The following is a 25,474-nucleotide window of genomic DNA, read 5'->3' on the forward strand; positions in this document are numbered from 1 at the left end:
TTAGAGAAAACTGTGACCTGATATTGTGTATGCAGAGATATTTTCTGGGAGGGGAGGATTTAGGAGTTCAAATTCTTGAGATGACACTCATTTCTGTCTGCTACTTTCCACATTTGTAGAGAAGGCAGTTGGAACAAAGCTGATAAGACAGTGAAGCGCCTTCAGTTACCTGTGTCACTCCTGCCGTATGTAATGGTGCTGGGAAGCCACTGGTAGTCATAGTGCAGATTGTAAAATTCTGAAAACTGGAAGGGTAATACTTTATTGTTTACCAAAAAAGCGACTTCTGTAATTGCTACATAAGATGCCCAGCTCCATCGTCCTTGAAAAGTAGATATAAAATGAGTACACGTTCAATGTTAAATTTAGGAAAGGTCCTTAATAAGTTGACATAAAATGTTAAATTGAGTAAAGGTCTGTCAGGTTTAGATAGATTTGTTGTCAATGTTTAAATAAATATAAAACCGTCTGTAACGTATAGCAGTGCCCTGTTTTCCCCAAAGGAACGTTATCAAAAGATAGGAGGTTGTGTTTTGGTGGAAGACCCAACTCAATTGTGTAAACTTTTCAAGATGGAGATGAAAATCAAATAGTTACTCGAAATATTTAATGTATTCGTTTTCTGTCCATACGTTATATAAAAAAAACCGTTTTAGGGAATGTGTTTACATTGCAACATTTTAAAAATCATTTTATCCTAACTTTTTTTTTTTAAGTTTATTTTTATTAGAGAGAGTGAGAGCGCGCGTGCGCCATGCACCAGTCGCGGAGGGGCAGAGAAGTGAGAGAGACAGTCCCAAGTAGGGTCCACGCTCAGCGCAGAGCCCAACACGGGGCTTAATCCCATGATCGGGAGATCATCTTAATGGACTGAGCCAGCCGGCCACCCCCATTTTATCCTAACTTTAATTGGCAGTCTCCTTGAGTTGCTTTTTGAGGTATCTGTTTTTGTAAGCACATGATCATTATTTCTGTCTATATTGGAAGAGCTATTTGGATGTTGGAATTTGTTTCAATGGAACTTTTTTTTTAATTGCTTTTAATGTTTTTTTATTCTTGAGAGAGAGAGCATGAGCAGGGGAGGGGCAGAGAAAGAGAGAGAGAGGGAGACACAGAATCTGAAGCAGGTTCCAGGCTCTGAGCTGTCAGCCTAGAGCCCGAAGCGGGGCTTGAACTCACAAGCCGTGAGATCATAACTTGAGCTGAAGGTTGTACGCCTAACCGACTCAGCCACCCAGGCACCCCTCATTGGAACTTTTATCCTGTGCCACGAGGAATTATTTATAAAAGTGTACAGCTGTTTTTCTGGTCTATAGGTGCATGTTTGAGTGATTTTTCACAATAAGCTCTTAAAATACTGCTTTTTAAATTGATACTCTAAGAGGCTTATTTTAGACATAGACAGCATCCGAAGTTTTAGAACCATGAAATCATGCCCTCAGGAATAACAACCAAATCCATGCTGTTTCTTCGTGCTCTCACCTCTTCTTGAGGAAAAGGGAAAAAGTGTTGTCCGTTTCATTCTCTAAGCCTTCAGAATTAGCTAGTGGTTTTTTTTTGGGTTGTTTCTATTTAGTCAAAACTAAGTTGGGGAAACATAGTGTAATGTTACAGATATGTAAGTTCTTAAACATACGGAGCCCCCTTTTTACTGGCAGCTGTATTTGGGCTAAATGTAGGGATACTGGCCTTGTATTTGGGCACTGTATTGGTTCATATATGATCAATTCACAGTTCATATAGAGGGAGAACTAAACAGTTAATTTTTGCGTTAATGAACTTTAGTAAATAAAACTTAGTAAGCATGACTAAAATGACAAATAGGTATTTATTCAAGTTCTCTTTCATAGTGCTATGTTTTAACATCTGATTAAAATCCCTGCGGTACAGGGGCGCCTGGGTGGCTCAGTCGGTTAAGCGTCTGATTTCGGCTCAGGTCATGATCTCGCAGTTCGTGAGTTCAAGCCCCGCGTCAGGCTCTGTGCTGATGGCTCAGAGCCTGGAGCCTGTTTCAGATTCTGTGTCTCCCTCTCTCTCTTACCTTCTCCCTGTTCATGCTCTGTCTCTCTCTGTCTCAAAAATAAGTAAACGTTAAAAAAAAATTAAAAAAAAAACAAAAAACCTGTGGTACAGATTCATGTTGTTTGGCCTTTTGGAGGCATTGTCATGTTTATAGTTGATGAGAAGATCCTGGGTTTAAAGAGTATTAAGTGTTTTGTTTTTTTAAAGAAATGCCTTAAAAATAGTTTGATGTATATGGAACGTTGAGTTTTGTTTTTGTTCTAGATTGATATTTTGTTTGCAAGATTAGCACTGCAGACTATTCCGGAAGACTTGGACTTACGAGACGACAGTCTGCTTAAGAATTTAGACATAAGATGCATAAGAAGTCTTAACGGTATGTTAAAACCCACTTCCATTTGTGTAGTAGCTGTTCTTGTCAAATATGAAATCGTTTTTAACTCAGATTTTATAATGGAGCTTTTTATAGCCATGCTATTTACCCATAGCGAGTCAGATAAAATACACGTTACTTAATAGCTAGACTGCCAGAGGGAATTTATTTTATTCACTGGTATCTTGAACTGTCAACGTGTTTTCTTTCTGGGACATTTAAAGACTGACATCTGTACTCTGTTGCTAGTGGTGTAGGTTTCACTGTATAACCGAATTAGTTGTGATGATGATGATCCTTTGTAACCTTTTCAGATGTTGTGTTTAAAGGGGTTAATTTTGAACACTGTTGTATTTACGTTGCTTGTTGCCTTGCTCTCAAAGAGTAATTCTTGGAAACTTAAGGGGATGAAACCCTTCTCAGCATATCTGGACTGGAAGACGTTCTAATTTATCTGATGAAAGTTTGAGATTAGGTAGATTATAGTTCAGACTCTTTGGTTTATGGTAATACTTGTGATAGGAGATACAAGTTTTCGGTTTTTTATTTGCTTTTTAAATCAGTTAATGTGACTGCTTCTGTGAAATGTTTTTATTTAAGTTTGACATCAGTCTTAGAAAATTGAAAAGAAATATGGTCATTAAACTTTTGATGATTTAATGTTCTGTTTTTTCACTCCCTGTTAATCAGGTTGCAGGGTAACCGATGAAATTTTACATCTAGTACCAAACATTGACAACTTCAGGTTAACTCTGAGAGCTATCAAACTGTGGGCCAAACGTGAGTTCAGAATTTGTTGGCTAGCTTATTAAAAATGTTTAAACTTTTGTTCAACACTAACTTTTCTTTTTGCTTTTCCCTTATCAACAGGCCACAACATCTATTCCAATATATTAGGTTTCCTCGGTGGTGTTTCCTGGGCTATGCTAGTAGCAAGAACTTGCCAGCTTTATCCAAATGCAATAGCGTCAACTCTTGTACATAAATTTTTCTTGGTATTTTCTAAATGGTATGTGTTTAGATTATATTAAAATAAAATTGATTGTAGACACTGAAGTTTAGTCTTATTTCTATGACATTTCTGCAGCTGGTTTCAGATTGAAATTTTAGTTCATGATGTAGCCGTTTAGGTAGTCTTGGGGAGATCATATTGTGTAGAAAATGGCAAGCCTAAATTCCATTCCTTTTCCCTGGCTTTCCCAGGATAGTAAGGCAGGTGCTTTTTGTGCTTCCTTATCTTGCAAATAAACCCTGAATTTTAGCTGTCAGGTCTGCTAAAATCCAATGAATGGTATCCGTTTCAGGAACTTTGGATAAAATTTATATATACCACTTCTTTTACTCTTTGGATTCTTCTAAACCTATAGGTCATTAGTTTTGGGAATTGTTTTTTGTTTCAGTTGCCCACTTATCTTTGGCAAAGCATTAAAAATGTAATTGTATATAAAAAGCTTTTAAGAATATCTATAAATGTGTAAAAAATGGCAATTTGTCATCCCTCGGAGATTAGTCATTGACCCGGGAGAGTTTTTTTTTTCCCCTTAAAGCTTCCTCATTTCATTATGTTCACATTTGTCAACCATTATTTCTTTTAGAAAAGTAAGATAAAAAATTATTGCCAATTCATATTAGTTGCTTTGGCCTAAAAGATTCAGTTTCTTGATTTTTAATCAAATTGGTATCAGAGATTTGTCTTCCCACTCTATACCTACGAACCCCTGTACCTACTCCCTCTGCAAAAACAGTTCTTTTTAGTTACTTTTATAAAAATTTGAGTTATTGGGAATATAATTTAGAACTATGCCACACTTTTCAGTACACATTCTGTTATTTACAGATTTGATAGCACTTAATCACATATAATCAATTTTGAGGAGATTGACTACAGGATGTCAGGATTTCTGTAATGTTACACATGCATAGCAAACAATATTTCTAAAAAGCTAAGCTTGATACTAAGGGTGGCAAATGTTTTCCAGTTTTCAAACACTTCCATAAAGGACTGAGGTAGCTAACTCATAGAATGCGTCTTGAAAACAACGTATTTGCGTCACAAGGTTTCATTACACATACTCATGTTAACAACTTTTAAGTCGTGAGATAGAGAAAAATTTTCCAAATCAATTTCTGTAATTATTCATATTCCTTTGCCTAAATGAGTGAACTTTTTCATCCTCACTTGTCTTTGGACATAGCTAGTATAAAGAGAGGATTTTTATCTTTCAAGAGGGATTGATCCTGTTGAAGGTTGAGGTGAACACATCAAATGTCCTGGGATAGTACTAAAAAAAAGAGAATAGCACTTTATCAGTTCTTGGAGAGTCAGAGAAGATGTTTTGACTTCAGCCTAAGAAAGCTACCAAATGGTTTAAGTTAATTTCATAGAGGAAAAGTATTTTGAGTGGTGTTAACATCAACAGAAAGGAGTAAGAGATTATATATATCAAGAGGGCAAAATGAATGAAGAAGGATCACATTCACAAATGCTGTATGTTTAACAAAATACGTTTAGATGGTAATATCCAATAGTCTTATCAAGTGCTACAATCTTTTTAAACAGGGAATGGCCAAATCCAGTGCTATTGAAACAGCCTGAAGAATGCAATCTTAATTTGCCTGTATGGGACCCAAGGGTTAGTGTATTATTTTTTCCCCTACAAATTCGCACTGTGCAATAACAAGTAAAAATCATCTGCATAATCTTCAGGGAGACTTCCCATCCTTTTACGTATGAGTGGACATGTCCGTATTACACTTTTTTTTTTTTTTTTTAGATAACATCAACTATAATTGTCCTCTGATGTGAGAAGCATAATTATGTACCCTGTAAACTCCATTTAATTGTACATAGTTGATAATATCAAGTTCACTAACATTTTAATTTATTCTATATAGAACTACCTTGTAAGTCAAAGTTGTGTGGGCATTTGTGCTTAAAAAAAAAAAAATAAAAGATACTCAAAATCCCTGTATTTTTTTATTTGATCTAAATGTTAAAATTGGGTTGTGGTAGGAGAACTGTCTAATGTTTACGTGTGGCAGATAACTTCTAAGCAGTATCGCTCTGATTATGATGTAATTTTAAAAATTGGTTGGGATATTTCAGATTACAAAAACCTGGTTGGGCTAAAAGAAGAGCTTCTTTCTGCTTTATGGGAAATTACGACCTTTATCGCTTACTCAGTTTAAATGTTAACAAGCAATTTTTTAATTGATAAAAGAAACATAGGTTTCAATAAGACTTTAAGGTCTATAGATTCGATTTTCTACATTAATTTGCTGTCTTATTGCAGTATTGAAAATAATGTCAGTTTTAAATTCTGTTAATTACATCAAGCTATGTATTTTCAAGTTTTCCAAACCCCAAGCATTTAATTCTGGAAGGATGTGAGTTTACCATTTCCTTTGTGGAAATATGTCACGTATCATTAGTATACAGATTAAGTTATTAAGTCATTTCATTTTTTTCTTAAAATGGTACCACCATGGGTAACCTAGTCTCCGCATGTGTTAATAAGTTTATACTTCCTTTAAGTTAACGGTACATTAAAAACTACGTTTCCATCTTGTTTAAAATTTGTTTTGCACAGAACACTGTTAGGACGTTTCCGAAAAGTATAATTATGTGTGCATCCCCATTTCTGTTGTTGAAAAAAGAAAAACTAAACATCAGTAGATGCCCAACTAGAACTTTTTTTGCTCGACAGGTACACTGTTTAAGGTTGCCAGAATAGTCATGCCCAAATGATTGAAGCAAACCTTTAGTTTAGACCAAATCTCTGATTCTAGAAAGAAATTCTGTAAAAACAATGTCTCCTTACATGGTTTTTCTTTCTCAACTCCAGCTATGAGTGAAATAAAATTTAATCATTGGTTCAGTTTAACAAGGGGTAAAAAGTCCAAGTATCTGTTGCATATGTACTTGAAGAAACTGATTGGCTGTTGTTGTATGTAGGTAAACCCCAGTGATAGGTACCATCTTATGCCTATAATTACACCAGCATACCCACAACAGAACTCCACGTACAATGTGTCCGTTTCAACACGGATGGTCATGGTTGAGGAGTTTAAACAAGGTAAGTGTTTATCCTTATGCTCTCCTTTATACACGAAGGATTTGCATACCATTGTAGACCCAGTTATACAGTTGAAATTGAAGAAAGCATTCACTGCAGTGGGTTTTGGTGTTTATTGATTGATTACGGTATATATTTGAGAAGTGACTTGAAAAGCTCCATTCAATTCCTTTGAGGCAAATTATGTTTGATTATATACTGGAAAGTTAACCAGTTTAAAGCTGTCTCCTTGGCTGTGCCTTTACGGGCTGCTTTAGTGCCATACCATTGCCATGTACAATTTTAAATGCTACCAGTTTGTCTCCACTGGGTGACGTGAGAGATGCTTTTTAGCAGGCACTGTATATACTTGGAAAGAGCTTTGAGCGGGATTGGGCCAAAGTGCCTATTATTTTGCAAAAACCTCTAAACTTCCATTCGCAGCAGTACTGTTAATTTCATTGCCTGAAAAGGTCTTTGAGGGAAGTAGCTCAAACAGGATTGTTTGATTTGCTTGATAATAGTCAAGGAAACAGAATTAGCTGTACCACTACCTGCTTCAAACTCAGAAGTGTAAGATTCTTTTCTGTAGTCTGAAGAGGCTCTTCATGGGAGGATGTCGCTTAGGAACATCAGGAAGCTTGTTTTTAGAAAGGCAAGAATCAGAGCTTTGGGGAAATCTTTCTTTCTTGGTTAACGACAGTGCTTCAGTTTTTGGAGAGAGTCATCCTATGAGCATGGCATTTAGAGTAATGGTAATTTACCAGAAACCTGGCTCTCAAAAAATCCTCCAGCTTTTTGAGAAGTGTGTATGTATGTAAGAATCTCTGTGCTGTAAAGTCGATAGACCAGAATTGCTATTTGTTAAAGTTATGATTTTAGGATTATAGTGAATGCATGTGGTATGTTTAAGATCTTTAAAATTTTAGATTGTTAGACCGAAGCATGCCAACATTTTAATATGTTTTTAATTTAGGTCTTGCTATCACAGATGAAATTTTGCTGAGTAAGGCAGAGTGGTCCAAACTTTTTGAAGCTCCAAACTTCTTTCAAAAGTACAAGTATGTATTTTAAGGCATGTCAGACATGTTACTCTCTTAAGTAATGGTTTAATGGTAGCATATGTGACCTCTCTTCTTGCTAGGCTAATGTAGTTTAAATTTTCCTTCCTGTCACAAAGGTTGTACTGATTTTAGTAAACCCCTTAGTTTTTCTTTGTTGAGGTGAAGTGTAGCCCCTACCATTTGCTACCTGGTGTAACCCAACTCCCACGGATGTAGCAACATCCATTCTGTAGGCGTCTCAGTCGTCACCTGAGCTCTCAATCTGTATGCTTTGGCAAAGGAATGAGCAGTTGAAATCTGTAGTTACTGTTCTCTCTTAGGAAACTATTTCCAGCCAGCTCTGGAAACTTACCATTGAGATCCTATATAAACATAGGCAGAGCTGGTAAAATGTCAACATAGAGTCAGGAAAGGGTTTCCAGTAGGTAAAGCACACGATTGGCCTACCGTTTCCCCCTAGTGTTAATAAAGCCCCTTCTGACATTGCTACAAATAATTTTCTTGGGATCTAAGTGGGTGTAATATTTTTTACTAATGGTTTTAATATAATGATAATACCATAGTACAGGTTAAAAGCCTGATTGTGTTGGTTTTGATGAAAATTGTAAGTTATAATAAATCTTACTTTTTAAAACAAAAAAAACGGACTTGCACTTTTATTTGCCCTGAGCTGAAAACTTGCCAAAGTCCCACTTAAAAATTTTTTTTTCTTTAATGCTTGAAACTTTCCTGACCATTTGATCTTGTGTTGGATTGTGTTTTGTAATAATCTAAGCAAGGTTGCTTTATGCTATTTCCCCAATTAAAAACAAGAATGATGACCTTCATGATGTCTCTGTGTTTTGTTTCTGTATCTTTTGCATGAAAAAGCAATATGGAGCCAGCTTAATTGTTGTGTTCTGGGAGCACTGCGTTGTCAGTAAAAAACTTAAATAGCATAACATTGAATGCTCATGTTTATTATTCCCCGTAAGTTTGTGCTTTTCCATTTGGCAGATTTTTTTTTTTGTTTTTTTTTGTTTTTGTTTTTATTTTAACCAATGTTGAGGAAGTACCTTTTGAACATTTAAACTAATAAACATATATTCTGATACTTTAAAAACTACAACATCAAAGTACTTAATTACTTGTATGGAGAATAAGGAAGAAACTGGTTTTGTAGAAAAGTATCAGCATCTCTTAATCCCTGAGAATCAAAGACGAAATTAGATTCATTCTTCCTATCACTTCCTGGTAGAACTCGAGGTGGGTAGAATGAGATTTCTGAAATGGCTTCCTTCACTTGAAGAAAGATTAATTGTTGAAATTGAAACCTTGATAGTGTCATCTATTTGAATAAATTTGCATTACTAGAGCTTTGAAGGTTTTTTTTTTTTTAAACCTTGCTTAATCTTTTTTCTTTTAAAAGTTTTGAGCTGTCCTTTAACTGACACCAAATGGTCCCTATAAGGTCTTCAATGGACTGATTAAAAGGTTACAGATTATTTACTGAATTCTCTTGAAACAGATCATTTTAGGTGATCAAAAATGACTTCAAGCATGATGAGATATGAGGAAGTAGCAACAAATAGAGGGCATTCTATCAGAAAAATTTAAATTTTAGCTGTGAGTCCTGGGAAAACAGATTTGAAAGCATGACAATAATGGGCTGGTTTCATCTTCCAAATCCTATTTGTATTTTTATCTTCTCCCAAATGTTCTTCTTTAGAATAGTCTAGTGCTTACTATCATTAGAACGTGCAGGTAGTCACAGGTTTGAAGTTTTTCTTTTAACGTATCACGTGTAATACCCCCCAAGTGGGCTGTACAACTGAATCGAAATCCTTAGTTGTCTCTTGAGTCAGAGTTGGCTTAGTGTGTCCTGAAACCAGGGCCGTTGGTTATGTATTGGATCTTAGGTTGTAATACCCCTGCCTGTCGTTCTTGGAAGGGTGGGAACCATGGGGGAGATTTCATTTGTCTTATAAAGCAGACGAGTCCATCTTCCAGATGATCTCAGTGTTCTTTGAGAAAAAGGGATAACCTCACTCTGTTCAATTTTAAATAGCTACAAGAAGATAATTCTCATGTTTTTCCTTTAAGATAATTCAGGTTGACACATAGCAATAAAGGTAATCATCGTTGACATAGGAAATGTGAATACTTCATTCAGGTGTTCCATTTCAATTGGAAAAAGGAGGAGGGGTAACAGGGAGGGGCCAACATGTTCTCTAGGGCGTAGGATTATAATTTCAAGGTGTATGTGTGAATAGAATAATCAGCCTTAAAATGTTTTAAAAACTTAAAATACTAAACTGTAAACTTCTGTTTCTGAATTAAAGATGGAATTGTGAGGAGTTTTCTCTAAGATGATTATATTTTTCAGTGCACATATCTGAGCTGTAGTTTACCTAAGTACAATATTCTGATGAAATGGCCAGGAAACCTACTTACATACTATATTTTGGTTGGAAATAGTTATTAGGTAATAAAAGCAACTAAATTGTTCTTAGGAATTTTTAAGTAGGTTTCAGTTCATATGGGATACATTTTGATAGTGAAAAAAAAATTTTTGGGGGGGGGAAACATACTTTAAGTTTGGGTCAAGTTAATGACCATTGCATTAAGGCTTCAAAAGTGTCTCCTGAAAGCATTTGAACATCTTAAGCAAATTATAGTAGCAGTTGGAAATAGGGCATCACATTCTTTAGGACAGCAATAAGAAGATATATGTAGTCTAAATTTTGAAATACTTCTTGGTTTTTCTATTGTCTGGTACAGATCTTAGGAATTGAATACCAGTTTTGGTTTTTAAAACTTTGTTAACAAACTCGGTTGGGATTTGGTTTCTGTTTCTTAGTTGGATGAGTCTTTGTTTTATAAATGGATTCCTAATGGCAGGTTATTTCTGTTGAATGTAATTACTGTATTTAATATCTTCTACTTTAAATTTGCTTAAATGTGGCTGAGTGAAGGATGTAACAAGAGTAGATTACCACGCCCCACCCCCCCCCCCCACATTGCAATAAGAACCAGTTTGAACTCTTTAAACTTTGAAATTTTAAACTTTAAATTGCCAACAAAATTATGTTCCAATGGATTGTATGTTTTGCCTCTGTAAATAGAGAACATTTGTTGTACTGAAGACTAAGGCGGTGATTAAGAACATCCATTTTAATAGTGTTGTAAGAGTAGTTTAGAGACTGAGAGTTTTGTCCCCTGTACTAGGTGAATGCAGACATCTTTGCTTTTTTTGTTTTTGTGTACATGCCTGCTTTTATAGTTTGTTGTCTCCTGTTGTAAGTTGTTAGACTTCTGTGAGCTCTTTCTCCATCTTCTCTCCCCACCCCCCACCCCCCCAAAAAAAAAACAACTGTTGCCCATTTCCAATCTCCCAGGGACTGGAAATAAGGTGACTGAGCTTGTTAGGATTTTAGTGCACTTAAGAGCATTTAAGGGCTCTGAGTGAGTTTCTGTGTTCGTAAGATGCATGAGCTTTTAGTGCTTTTATGTGACTTTTATTAACTTATTTACTTAGGCCGTCTGTGTTTGTCCTGTTTGGTTTGATCCAAATAATGCAGAACAAAGTAAACTGGTGGTGAAGGAAGTACTGGTCTGTATGGTTTGAGCTGCATATTCACGTACCTGTCTCCGTGTTTCCACATTTAATATGCTGCCTGTGTTCCCTTAAGTTTATAAGTACTTGAAGCCAATTCATTTGGACCTCACAGTTCCCCTGCCAGTAAGAGGTGTTATTTTTCAGAGGACGCACACAAGTCTCGCACCTGGGTTACATAGCCATGAAGAATCGTGACTACTTTTTAAATACTTAATGAGCGTAAATAATAAGCAAACAAATGGAATATTTTAAGGAAGAATGGTTAAAAAATGTTTTTTAACTTGCCAAATTTTCTCTATCCCCTGCCTAAATGTTTTTTCTCTCTCCCTCTCTTTTTTTTTTTTTTTCCAGATGACTAATTTGAAGTGGGGTTAGTAGTTTTTTTTTCCTGGCCTAGGTCAGGCCCGAAAACCTCATTCGTCAGATGTGAATGATAAGGGGTTCAGCCTTTTAAAAGAGTAAACTAATTTAAAAATTTTCATCATACCCCAGCTTTCCAAACTAGTAACTATCCTTGGTAATGGTGTGAGTTTGCTTTTTGTGAGGTAGTTTCTGGTGAGAAGTTTGGCTTCTAGCACCTCTGAGATGGGTTCTGTAGAAGAGTATATTGGATGAAAGTTTTTTGGTATTATAAAATTATATGGATTATACTCTAGTTGTAAATAGTTTGATTTAAAAAGATTAAAAATAGGTATTTAGTTCCGATGGTATTTTGTGAAATGAAAACTTGCCTTTTCTCTGATGGAATTGGACTCCGCATAAAAATCAGATTTCTGTGTTGATCTCACGTTTGTGAAGTCTGCTTTTTTTTTTTAATAGAAGTTTTACACTCTTCCTTGAAAAAAATCCCGAGGCCTACCTTCAGTATTCAGTTTAATTTTTGCTACCTTTTAATTTGAGTTAAAAAGCATGATGTGTTTGAACTGTTTTGAACTTACTGGTAGAATATGTGTATTTAGTGATCCTGTTTTTGTGTCCAAAGCCATGGTGCGTTACTTCAATTAAAACAATTTTGTCTTAATATATTTTAGTGAGCAGCTTATAGACAGAAAGTACTCCATCGGAGTCTTTGGACCAAACCCATCAGTTCATGTTTATTCATTGTCCTTGAATTAAGCTGCTTTGGGGTAATTATTTATAAAATCACTCTTTTTTTTTTTTTTTTTTTTTAGAAGAATTAAACTCACCAATAGTTAGAAACTTGTGAAAATTAGCTTTTATGATTTTATGGACATACTGAGATTGCGATCCCCCCTTGCTAAATTGATGCTGATCTGTAACTGTCGCAAAGCTATTACATTATGGTATTAATATCCAGCACAAAGCAGTTAAATAAAATAAATAGCATGTTGTCTTTATCTCCAAAGGCATTATATTGTACTTCTAGCAAGTGCGCCAACAGAAAAACAGCGCCTAGAATGGTGAGTATAAGATTAGACTTTACAGAAAAAATAAGCAAAAATCAGATAGCTACAGAGCACAGTAGGAGATGGGAGAAGGTTGTCCTCCCATCCAGTTTGGTTTGATTCACAAGCCGAGCTTTACTACTTGAAATGGAAGTAGAGGAATTTGGGGATCCATACACCATTTCCGCTTTTATTTCCCTTATGGATCCACGTATCATTAACTGTATATTTAAGGTGCTTTGTTTTAGTGTCCTGATTTTTATCCTTTAAATATTTGCGGGGATGTCTTTTGTAGCCTTCTTAGTTTGAAATGTGGCTTGGTTCTCCTTCCTCAGTTTTTGCATCAGCATTTTTGGTTAGAGCATGAGACTGGTTTTATCTGTGGACGTTCAGATGGTTGAACTGCTCTCACATGTGTTTAAGTGTGAACTTCCTATTACTGCCTTGCATAAACATACTTGACTTTGTGCATTTTATTTTATTTTTTAAATTAACCAGAATTTTCATTAATACTAAGTGACATTTGTTCAGGGTGGGCTTGGTGGAATCAAAAATCCGAATCCTGGTTGGAAGTTTGGAGAAGAATGAATTTATTACACTGGCTCATGTGAATCCCCAGTCATTTCCAGCACCCAAAGAAAATCCTGACAAGTAAGCAGTCTTCTACCTTCATCTAGTTTCCTCCTCTCCCTTTCAGCTTTTACTCACAGAAGCTTTTTATAGTCGATTTTTAATAACTAGTGTCCTTATTCCGTTGATCAGATAAGGCACAAAACCAATTTGAGATTTATAGTTTAGGTTTTCCGCATCAGAAACCTTGAAGAGAAAAACTGTTTCTTGAGAAAAATCAATGCTCAAATAAATTTTCTCTGATAATAGTCTAATGATGAGGTACCTATGAACTAATTAGAGTTCAAATTATGCAGATCTGCCTTTTAGCATTTCTTTACATTTCTCCCCCCCACCCCCACCCCCACCCCCACCTTACTGTGCGGTGCTTGTTAGAATAGCTGCTATACTAAATATGTCTTGCTGTTTATCTTAATTTTTTAAAAAAGAACATGCTTTCATTTGACCTCGCAAAAATCCGATTTGTGATGGATTCTGGAACATTGAGAAGATCTGTTAATAAAAGGCTCATGTTTTTCTTTTAAGAGTCTTTTATAGGTCAGTTTCTGGTTCAGTGGTTGCTGTATTATTACTCATACAAAATCTACTTTGCTTTATACTTTGTTGCATTTGGAACGTGAAGGGAGTTTGAGTAGCGAGCTTTAAAAAAATAAAGTAGCATTAAAGAAAGATTGAAAAATAGAAGTAATTGATCATTTGAGATTATGCTGCAGTGGTTTAGCTGTTATTCTGATTTGTTTATACAGGTTATTTCCTGTTGCAATCCTGTAAATGAGTTGTATATTTGAGCTTTTTATAATTTTTTGTGGCTGTAATCTAAATTACTAAAAGACTGATATTTTCAGTAGATTATTAAGTCTACTGATAGAGATTCAAAAGTAGCTGAATCACCCATTGTTCCTGTTATGCTGTAGTCACATTATTGTCCGTGCCACATTTTTGATTGAGTTGTAACATTTTAAGGAATGTATGTTAAGTTCTAGTTAAATTTTTATATCTAGAATCACCTTTTTTGTTTCAGATTTTTCTAAAATGCATTATTCCTTTTCCCTCTTCAGTTTGAACATAGTTTTTGTACTTTGGTACTTTCGGGTCATTTTTTTGTACTTTGGTACTTTCGGGTCATTAACGTTGGTCATCAGCACCCTGTTTATATAGGGTCAGGGTTAGGGGTGGGAATGACAGGCATGGGGGGGGCTTGGAGTAGTGATCGGGTTCGGGTTTAGAACTTAGTTTGCTCATACATTTGTATCCTGTTTTCTCACGTACCTCAGATTGTAACCACATTGATAACATTTTCATGAAATAAACTAGTAACGCTTTTCTTACTTTGCAGGGAAGAATTTCGCACGATGTGGGTGATTGGGTTAGTGTTTAAAAAAACAGAAAACTCTGAAAATCTCAGTGTTGATCTCACCTATGATATTCAGTCTTTCACAGATACAGGTATATCTCTACTTGGATGATCAAAACCCATAACTTGCATATTTGAATTTGTCTTCATGTATACCATAGCGATATTTGCAGTAACTGTTAATTTACTTGGGAATATTGAACAGTGGTTATCAAAATAATCTTAATGTTTTGGGATTAGCTATTAGTTTTGGTCATGTCTAAGATAAAAATGATTTTTTTTGTATTGTAGATTTAAAGTTAAGGAGGACCATTTAAAATTTGTTCACAATTACTTATAAAATTGGATGCCACTTGAGTATTGATTGTGTGAAGGACTGAGTCTGTGTCTGACTGCCTCAGTGATGTTGAACTTTAGACATTTTCAAAGCTAGACATCTGGTAACTTGAGGAAATTTTATTCTCTGTGTCAAATAATCGACTCCAGTGTTGATTCATGGGTAGAGAATAGGGTGATTAGAGCTACATTTCACATTAACCTATACCCCGAGATAGAAGGTAGTCCAGTTTAACTAAAGTGCACATGGTGGGTGTAGTTCACAGAACCTAAGGCTGTTCTGTGTATGTGTGTGTGTGTGTGTGTGTATGTATAGGTGCACAACTTTCCAAGAGGATGGTGAATACACATGGAGAGAGTGATGAATAGGGACTCTTTTTTTCCTCTTACACATCTCCTTTTCTCCCCGTTAAAAAAAAAAAAAAATTTAGTGTATGTCATTTTCACCTGTCCCCAATAAGGAGTTTTTCCCCTAAGAACCTTCAGCTGTAACAGTAAACATTTTGTACCTCCTTAGAGGAGAGACAGAAATCGGTCCAGTTTGTTAAAAAGTCAGTATCGTACACTAAGTGTGAAGAAATGAAAGGAAAAGAGTGTGTCTTTCGGTGTGTAAATGCTCAGGTGCGGTGACTAGGAGGCAGACGCAAGTAGTCAGGTGATTACACGTATGTGTAGAGTCGCCAGCAGCGTGACATCTGTGAGTTCCTGCAGGTGCTCTCTGTTGTGACCCAAGAGACCGCCAGCGGCAGGATTGCCATTGGTGACACAGCGGCTAAAGTTTCCAGTAAATTGAAAGGTGAACTCTAAATGAGACACCTGGTAGTTGCCTTCTTGAAAAGTTCAGATTAAAAACACTCTGTTTCTTATGTAAAATTGAGCTGATTTCTTGGTTCAAATAATTGGTAAGCAAGTTTTTCATTTCTAGGGATGTAAGTGGGATGTGGCATGTTTCTTTATTGTGGGGAACATTGAAGGGTATTTAGTGTCCCTGGCAGTGGTAACCCTTAATTGCTGTGACAACGAAAACATTCCTACACATTTCTTAGCATGTGCTTTGGAGGGTGATAACTTCACTTGCTGAACACCGCAGAATGTTTTTTTCCAAAGTAAAAATTCTGATGTCGACTTAAACTATTTATAAACTAACAAATCATGTAGAGACACTTGAATTAGAAAATTGGTTTTGTGCATTTCATCTAAGTTTAGCTGTTTATCAAAGATTGTGCTAATGAACCATCAAGATTTTAAAGGACTTGTAGTTATTTTGGGAAGGAAGTGTTTAGTTTTCCTGTGTCTTGAAACATTTTAATGGAATACTTGGTGAGATTTTCTCAGAAAACAAGTTTAATATGTTCAGTACTCCAATTCTTAACTTCCAGTCTCTTCCACCTTCTCTTCAGATCTTTTTAATCTCAGGTATTGGCAACTATATCCCTGTATTTGTGCAAGCTAGAAATCTTGAAGTCCTCCTGGGCTCCTGTTTTTCTCATACTTGATACTGATGCATTAAAAAATCCTTTTGCCTCTACTTGTAGTATTCATTGAGATTCCTGCTACTAATTGCTATCTCTGTTGCCGTCACATCAGTCCAGGCCCTTTGTCATTGCTCTGTTGTATTACTGCCGTTACTACAGTTTCCCCGGCCTGACCTCGCCCAGCTATTAATAGAATAATAGCTATTTTCAGTCAGCGTCCAAAATGATACTAAGCCAGATCATGTCTCACCAGCTTAAAACCTATAATGGCTACCCGTCTAATTTGGAATAAAAGTCTCAGGCCTTCCTTTCTGTGGTTTGCAAGCTTTTACCTGATCTGGCCTTCTCACTATGTCTCTGGCCTCGTTTCCTGTTGTAAGTTCAGAATCCTTTATCCATATATCTCAGGGCCAGGAAGGTAATCAAGTTAGTAAGTAAGATTCCTAGCGGGGACTGGACGATGCCTGGTATTTGGTAGTCCGAGACAGGAACATTTCTGCAGGGAACTGTTCGGTATTTGCATTAAGTAAGCAAAGGTAGAGACCAAATAGCCACCCGTTGGTAGTTTAGATCAGGGTGTGTTGTTGCCACGTGACTTCTGATGCCCATTTTAGGAAAAACTTCTGTGTTGGGCGCTTTGGGGATTTTAGAACTGCTGTTAAAGGACTTTCACTTTTCCTTTACTTTTCCTTCCCTCCAGTGGCCTTTTTGTGGTTCCTCAGACATTCCCAAAGTGAGTCCTTGACATTAGCTCTTCCTGGAATGAATGCTGTTCCGCCCGTTACTTCTTTACTTTCACTTAGGTTTCCAGGCTCATGTCCTCTCACTTTCCAGGCCCAGCTTCTCTCCTCGTCTTCCCTACTCAGTTTCCCTCTGTAGCACTACCATCATCTGATACGAAATATTTGTTACTTGCTTTTTTTCCTATTTATTGTATTGTCACGATGAGAATGTAGACTCCATAAAGTTCTTTTGGTCTCTTAACTCTTTTCTATGTCCCCCATGTCCAGAACAGTGTGATACAGTGTAGGTGCTCAGTAAATACTCGTTGTATGACTGAGTGAATTGATTTTTCCATTTTGGGATTCTCTGGAACTTAGGTGGATTAATTTATTTGTAGCATCTTGTTTTTGTTCCTGTGACCTCTATTCAGTTATTTCTATAACAGAACATGTTGCTACTTAAAGTCTTTTTTTCTGCAGATTCTTGAAACGGTGTGTTTAGGTGTAGTTAATAAGCTTGACTTTTGCTACATTTGTTACATAATTGGGCTAGAGTTGTAAATTATACTGGTAGCACAAAAGGGTATGGGTTTTAGAAACTCCTTTTGTCCAGTTCTGCTGTTTCTTAGAGTTACTCTTTAAAGTTACTATTTTAAGGGGCACCTGGGTGGCTCAGTCTGTTAAGCGTCCGATTTCGGCTCAGGTCACGATCTCGTGGCTCGTGGGTTCCAGCCCCGCATCAGGCTCTGTGCTGACAGCTCAGAGCCTGGAGCCTGCTTCGGATTCCGTGTCTCCCTCCCTCTCGGCCCCTCCCCCACTCATGCACTCACTCTCTCTCAAAAATAAACAAACATAGGGGCGCCTGGGTGGCTCAGTCGGTTAAGCATCTGACTTTGGCTCAGGTCATGATCTTGTGGTTCGTGGGTTCGAGTCCCGTGTCGGGCGCTGTGCTGACAGCTCAGAACCTGGAGCCTGTTTTGGATTCTGTGTCTCCCTCTCTCTCTGCCCCTCCCCTGCTCCCACTCTGTTGTGCGCTCGCTCGCTCTCTCGCTCGCTCTCTCAAAAATAAATAAACATTAAAAAAATTTTAAAAATAAACATAAAAATAAAATTATTTGAAGAGTTATTGCACTGGAAGAATTAGTATACTTTGTGCTTTTATTCATTATATACACCTTGTGGTGATAGAGTTTGCTCAGGCAATGGAATTTGTCAGATCATTTTTTTGCCTGATGGTTTTGAAGTTTTATGTACAGTATTGGTAGAAGAAGATCCCTACTTAGAATAGCTTCTGCTGGGTGAGTTTAACTGCCTTTATTAAAATGTTGCTATTTCTTGTAACAATTTCCTAATTGTGTAGTTTATAGGCAAGCAATAAACAGCAAGATGTTTGAGGTGGACATGAAAATTGCTGCAATGCATGTAAAAAGAAAGCAACTCCATCAACTACTACCTAATCATGTTCTTCAGAAAAAGAAAAAGGTAAATTTAGCAAGTACTTAACAAAAGCGTTACTGACATAATGTTTTTACTGTATTCAGCCTATCAGTTACTCAGCGTTTAGACTCAGTAAGTCACACACATGAAGTAGATCACAGCAGGTGAAAAATCTGTTCTAGGGAGCAGCTCCATTATGTGAAACCTTGCTTCCGGTCAAGTTTCTTGCATGTACTTGATTCAGACCTCACACAGACATGGAGATGCTTCTTTACCCTTATTTGATATAAACGTATATTCTCTTTTCAGAATTTTCTACTGTCCATTTACTATCCCACCTATATCAGTACCTGATTTCTTTTCCTTTAAAAAGTAGACAAATTAGGTAAATTGTGGATCAAGTAAATTCTGTGGCTTGTTATAAAAATGGCTTTATTTTGTTAAGAATTATATATGTATATTGCTTAAAAATTAAGTTGTGGAGTATGAAAATCACAAGCAGAGCTGACCAGAATTAATGTTTTGTAGTTTATTGTTCTAGGAATCGTGCTTCCTGTTGAATAACTTATAGCTGTGTTTTTCTCGTTTGGACTTCTAGAGAATATATTAGAATTTTAGTGCAGAGATGACAATTAGATTTTTAACGTTATATGATTTCAAAAATAGACGGCTTATTTCTGTAACAGAATACTTAACACACTGCCGTGAAAATAATTGGACTAGAGCTGTATGATATTAATATGTTTAGTTAGAAAGATGCAGATGAATATGTACTATTTAATAATTTTATCTAAAGTTTGCAAGTTTAAAAATGTAAAATGACATATTTTTTGAGAGAATAGGAAAGAAAAGTCTGTTAGAGAACGATGGCCACCACTTTTCAGGGTGATGGTTGGTCATCTGGGGCTGGGGCTGGGACAGAGGACGAAGCTAACACACAAAGGGCTTCAGCATCATAAGGTTTTTGTCTTAGAGCATAGCGTTTATTATGGTACAAGCATCTGAGCCAAGGACGAGACTTTGTGGGTCAGCTGGCTCGATTTCAGGTTTCACGGCCTCCCAGCTGTGAGACTCGGGCCAATTCTGGAACAAACATCATGTTCTTGATTCGCTTTTTCTCTAAAATGGAGATAATATTTTTATCTACCTCGTTAGGTATTTTGTAAGGATATTATAGGTACTCTGTGCTTGGCACATAGTGCTCATACTTGTTTCTGTTGTTATCATCATAACTTTGGGGGCAGAGGTACTTACTTGCCTTTTTATTTTGGTCTAAAATGCAGGTGTAAAAGACATTTCCATTTTTAAAATGGCTTACCACAGTAAAGCCTTTATACGGCTTGTCATTCTCTTCTCAACCTGATGCTTTTTTATGAGTTAACTAAGTAATATCTAGAAAGTGATAAAATGTACTGCTGTTATTTCAAGCCATTTTATTTGTTTAATTGTTATAAAGCATACATAAAGTTTACCAGTGAATAATTTTATTTTTAAACTAAAGTGTCAAGTCAGACATTTGTCTTCTAATTGTCCCTTGGTGTTATTAATGAGTTAAAACAACTGCACTTAAATATGTATTTACTGCATGTAAAAATATGTAAACATTTTACGCATTTTCAGAAGTGAATGTGAATATAAATAGATTGTTCTTTAACACTTACATCCATTAAAACAGCTATTTATAACTGAGGTAATTAGATTTTCCAGGACCCTTGGTTCAGATTACCTTTTAAATTAAAATTCCTATCTAGGGGTGCCTGGGTGGCTCAGTTCGTTGAGTGTCGGACCCTTGATCTCAGCTCAGGTCTTGCTGTTAGTATCGTAATAGGTTCAGGCCCATGTTGGGCTCTGGGCTGGGCATGAAGCCTACTTTAAAAAAAAAAAAACAAAAACAAACCAAAAACCAAAAACCCTCCTACATTGATATTTGGAGCAACTGAAGTATAGTTTAAGTAAATTTTTTTCTACTTCTTCAAGTTGTATCTACTTACACATAATCATGTGGAATTTGAAAAGACTTATGAATGATCAGAAATGTATTGTTTAGTCCAGACATTGTATTTATCAAATAAAGCTTAACTATAATCTTATCACCCAGTAACAGCTACTCTTCAGCATTTCAGTTTTATTTCTATATAGACCTTTCAGTGCACATATGTAACCTGTACATATGTATTTTGAAAAGGTTTTTGGTGATACTTGCCTTCTGTGACCTCCTCTTTGGGTGCTTATTATGTATCCAGATTACGTTACATTACAAATACTATGTGGCTGCTTAGTATTTCTTTGTATAGCTATGGTATGCTTATATCTGTCCTTGATTTGACATCATTTGGATTATTTCTAGCCACTAGTAAAATAGTATTTTCTTGTTTTTAGAAGTATCTAGAAATCTAGATCCATGAAGCGTTTCTTTTAGACTCTTATTAATACCATCCTTTTATAAACTGCTATTTGCAAAGCACTGTACAAGTGTTTTTCTGTATTGAATACTACAACAGTCTACAAGTATGTCTTTTATAGGGGAAACAGAGTGGCTAAAAAACTTGCCCAAGGCTGTAGAGTTAGCAACATGACTTGAACCTAGGTTTCTCTCTTTAGTATGTTCTGTCTTTATCTTTTATTGGAAAGTTTCTATAGAATCTTTATGATTTCTTGGCATTGAAGTCTCTTGCCAAATTTGGTATAGACACAGAGGCAAAGCAGAGCAGCTGTTTTGTGTTCAGACCAACCAGTTAAAACCTCCACGTTCACAGATCATCCTCAGCAGTGGCCTGTTGTCTCATAGGTATTTTGATCACCTGGTCAGGCAAGTAACTGTAGAATTGAGTGTAATTTTCTTCCTGTACACATCTTTGGTGGAGAGTGAAATTGGTAGCATTTTTGTGTAGGAAGGATGTTCACTAGAAGATTTGTTTCACAACGCAACTGACTACGTGAACAAGTGGCATTACTTTCTCTTCCTCTCCCTTCTGCCAAATCTCATCTTCCCCGTTTGATCAGTAACTAGAGAGCACACGCACATGTGCACATACACGTAAATGGGGTATGGGTTTTTGTCAACAGTGCACTCCTTTCCATTAAAATGTTTCTGTAGAGGGCGCCTTGGGTGGCACAGTCTGTTAAGCATCCGACTGTTGAGTTTGGCTCAGGTCATGGTCTCGTGGTTTGTGAGCTCAAGCCCTGCATCAGGCTCTGTGCTAATAGCTCATAGATTTTTCTGTCTGTCTCTCGCTCTGTCCCTGTCCTGCTTGCCCGTGTTCTCTCAAAATAAATAAATAATACCTTTTTAAAAAAGAAGGAAAGGAAAAACAATTTAATAAAATGTTCCTGTAGGTAAATGAGCACCAAGGTTAAAAAGTATTCTGGAAAAAAAAAGAAGCTGAAGAAACTCAATTTGATATTGCAATACTATTGATTGTAGAAAGAGCAACCTACGTTGTTTAGAAATCAACTTTCATCCCATAGAACCATTCATAGTTTAAGTTTTATTTGGGCTTTCCTATATTAAATAACCTTTTTGAGCGCTTTGATTTTTGAGAAGCAAGACTAGCATTAGGATTTACATGTGGATATTAGGTTTCACTTTCACAAAATTTATTTTCACAGGAAAATGTATACTAGTGGATGTGTCATGTTAAAATTCTAAGTTGGCGGTCAGAGCACCAGAACTTCTTGCTTTGAGAGAAGCTCATTTATTTACAAATGTTTAGAAGTGGCGCTACACTGTACTTAGTTGATAACTTTTTTGAAATTACACGATTTTATATTCATTTCAGAATAATTAAAAATTGATTTAAAAATTGCTCATAAACCCAATAACCAGAGATCCTTGTTGCTAGTATTGTGTTTATCATTAAGACTGTTTTCCTAATACACATGTCTGTGTGTCTGTGTATATTCATAGTCCTCTGATTTAAGGTCCATCTGTTTCCACACGAGAGTGCTTTTTAGTGCGCAGCGTGTCTTAAGGACAGCGTGTACGTTTAGTTTTGCACCGTTTCTCCTGTTTTCTCCCGTGGAGGAACTATCTTGTGGTCCGAGGCCTCTTGGAAGCCAGCAAGTGTACGTCTCCCAAATGTTTGCCTTATAAGTCAGCATGACACTTCTGGTTTTTCCGGACCTCATTCCTTTGTACTTTCTAATAGAAATCATTTATCAGAGTAAAAGATGTTGGTGTTTCAGAGATCTGGCTAAAATAAAGATACATTTGAAATATATTTCAAATATTTAATTTATCTAATATTTAATTTAAAGTAAAATTAAAAATATTTAATTTTATTAATTGCAGCATTCGACGGAAGGTGTCAGATTGACACCTCTCAATGACAGCAGCCTCGACTTGTCTATGGACAGTGACAACAGCATGTCTGTGCCTTCACCTACTAGTGCTATGAAGACCAGTCCATTGAACAGTTCTGGCAGCTCTCAGGGGTAAGGCAGACGAGGGGATGAAGTGGAGTGGCTGTTGACTAAACACGTTTGATGGATTCTCTCGTTAAAGTCATCTGTTTATTTTTCCCCATCTTCTGACTTTTTTAAAAACAGCAATTAAACTTATTTTGGGGAGGAAGTAATTATTTTTGTCCTGTTGTGTCGTACTTGTATTCCGTTTTTGGAACAGGTATGTCTTCATTCAGATGTGAATGAATGTTAGCGCCGTAATCCCTCAAGTTTCCGACACAGATAGTTCCTGACTTTCGTGGTTCGACATTTTTTGACTTTATAATGGTGCCAAAGCAGGACAAAGTCAGGAAACACCATGCGTCGCGTTTTGAATTTTGACCCTTTCTGGGACTAGCAACATACTGTGTACGATAATCCCCGATGCCTGGCACCGGCAGAGAGCCCTGAGTCACAGGGTCAGCGGCCGGTACCCAGACAGCCATTCTGCACCCATGCAACCATTCCGTTTTCCCTTTGGTACAGTATTCAGTAAATTACAAGAGATATTCAGCACTTTATTATAAAGTAGGCTTTGTGTTAGGTGGTTTTGTCCAATTACAGGCTAACGTAAGTGTCCCGAGCATGTTTAAGGTAGGCTAGGCTAAGCTATGACGTTTGGTAGTTGGTTATGTGTATTAAATAGATTTTCGACTTAAGATATTTTCAACTTATGATGGCTTTAGTGGGATGTAATCCCAACTTAATCCAGAAAGAGCTGTATTGAGATACCTGCTAACCTTCAGTGAACTGTGTGGTGTGCTAAGGAGAATGGACAAGAGAGAGAAAACCACCTTTCTGTCCTGGAGCTGCTTCTATATGTGCAGCAGGAGAACATATCTATGAAAATATTAGGGGTCTCCTGAAGGAGGTGAAGATCTCTGTGGGCTGGTTTTAGTTACAGGAAACTTTTTTTTTATATATAAGTGGGAGAGGGGCAGAGAGAGAGAGAGAGAGAGAGAGAGAGAGAGAGAGAAAATCTCAAGCAGGCTGTGCTCTGTGAGCACAGAGCCCAGCACAGGACTTGATCCCACTAACTGAGATCATGACCTGAGCTGAAATCAAGAGTCTGGTGCTCAACCAACTGAGCCACCCATGCACCCCTAAATACTTTTCTTACGAAAGAAAGACATGGCTATGGTGGCAAAAATTAGAACACAAAAAGCCATATTTATTTTTACTTCTGTAAATTCTTACGGTATATGCTTGCAGAGTCTTTTTTTGTTTGTTTTAATAACTAGGGTATCTTCGAAGTGAGCTGTTTATGGTAGACTTCTCAGGTGCTGCTAATATTTTTAGTTGTGCCGATCATTTTGTTAATTAATGAGTTGATACTTAAAACTTGAGCAGTTTTGTGAATGCGTGTTATATTTCATATTTCGTATTTTAAGAAGCAGTTTTAAATATCGGATTGCTAGTTAAAATAGAACCAATGGCAGAGGTGGAGGTTAGGATGATTCTTTGGACAAATACGCAGTAGGGGAGATGTAGGCGTGCAGTCAGATAGGGTCACTTTTCTTCTCTTGGCCTTTGAATGCGTGCTGTGTTTTTAGGGTAATTGTGCACAGTCTGAAGACTTCAGGCACGAACATGGATTCTAAATCTTGTCGTTTTAAAAGCACTTCCCCATTTGTAGAGTCTTAATTTCCAGGGATTTTTTTTTTCTTAAGTTTGAGTGTTCTTCCCCGCCCCCCCTCCCTCTGCCACAAAGAAGCAGACATTTTAATAAGAGGTTTGGGGTTTGTATAGAAGCTTTTGTACTTTGAGTTTGTGCACATGTATGTAAATAGGCATATATACTAAGTAACTTCAGAAGTTTTAGTATTAGTTTCTTACATAATAGTAATCTTCTGTAAGTAACTTCTGGATTTTAAGTTTATAATTGTATATTTGCTTAGCAAACTTGGAGTATTTATTATACACTAGCCATTTTGCTAGCTATTTCTGGGTTTCTCCTGCATCTGTGGTGCTTCTCTGGCCAGCTGTCCCTTTCTGTTTAAGACAGTAGATGTGTGTGCCCACTCCACAGTCCTGTGTCCTTGTCGTCTTCCTCGGTGGGGGGAGGGGGGACGGGGAACCCCTGTGCTTGTTGATGTCTGGGCTTCCCTGTACCGGTGAACTCTCCAGAGCTTTAGTGAGCTGACTGCTCTGGTTGCACCTGAATGTCATGTAGGCACTGAAACACAAAGTCCTTTTGTGTTGCCGCCTTGTCCTGGCGTCATTGTTCCACAGTTGGCAGAGACAGTGACAGTCTTTACAGAGGACTTTGTGCTTTGGTTTTTCTTCGGGGGGGTGGGGAGGGGGGAAGTAATTAAAATGAGATTATTTAACTACGATAGGATTGATTTGAGACAGAAAAGTTGAAGAGATAGGAAAGTAAAGGATGAAGGGTTTGAGTTTGCTGAGATGACAGGAGGCAGTGGGATCCAGAACCTAGAAGAGGAGGGATGGCTTTGAAAGCCTTTGTTGTGTATCTGGGTCACTGGGTGGTCTTTTAGGGTGTTATGAACCCTTAGATTTTGTAGGCAGAAACTACAGAGTTTCTACCTTTGTAGAAAG

The 25,474-nt window shown here is 36.8% G+C and overlaps 1 protein-coding gene across 8 annotated transcripts in view; it reads left to right on the forward strand.

Moving 5' to 3' along the window:
- PAPOLA (poly(A) polymerase alpha) overlaps positions 1 to 25,474 on the forward strand; it is a 61,346-nt gene that overhangs the window by 24,478 nt on the left and 11,394 nt on the right. For all 8 annotated transcript variants that reach the window (XM_060620710.3, XM_060620709.3, XM_060620712.3 and 5 more), the window contains exons 7-17: positions 2,287 to 2,398; positions 3,086 to 3,175; positions 3,266 to 3,404; positions 4,956 to 5,028; positions 6,351 to 6,471; positions 7,427 to 7,511; positions 12,480 to 12,533; positions 13,050 to 13,169; positions 14,485 to 14,594; positions 18,396 to 18,517; positions 22,764 to 22,906. In XM_060620710.3, coding sequence (XP_060476693.1) covers positions 2,287 to 2,398; positions 3,086 to 3,175; positions 3,266 to 3,404; positions 4,956 to 5,028; positions 6,351 to 6,471; positions 7,427 to 7,511; positions 12,480 to 12,533; positions 13,050 to 13,169; positions 14,485 to 14,594; positions 18,396 to 18,517; positions 22,764 to 22,906 — 1,169 coding nt within the window. The remainder of the gene's footprint in view (positions 1 to 2,286; positions 2,399 to 3,085; positions 3,176 to 3,265; positions 3,405 to 4,955; positions 5,029 to 6,350; positions 6,472 to 7,426; positions 7,512 to 12,479; positions 12,534 to 13,049; positions 13,170 to 14,484; positions 14,595 to 18,395; positions 18,518 to 22,763; positions 22,907 to 25,474) is intronic.

Source organism: Panthera onca, chromosome B3 (genome assembly GCF_046562875.1).
Source record: "Panthera onca isolate mPanOnc1 chromosome B3, mPanOnc1 haplotype 2, whole genome shotgun sequence".
Lineage (NCBI taxonomy): Eukaryota > Metazoa > Chordata > Mammalia > Carnivora > Felidae > Panthera > Panthera onca.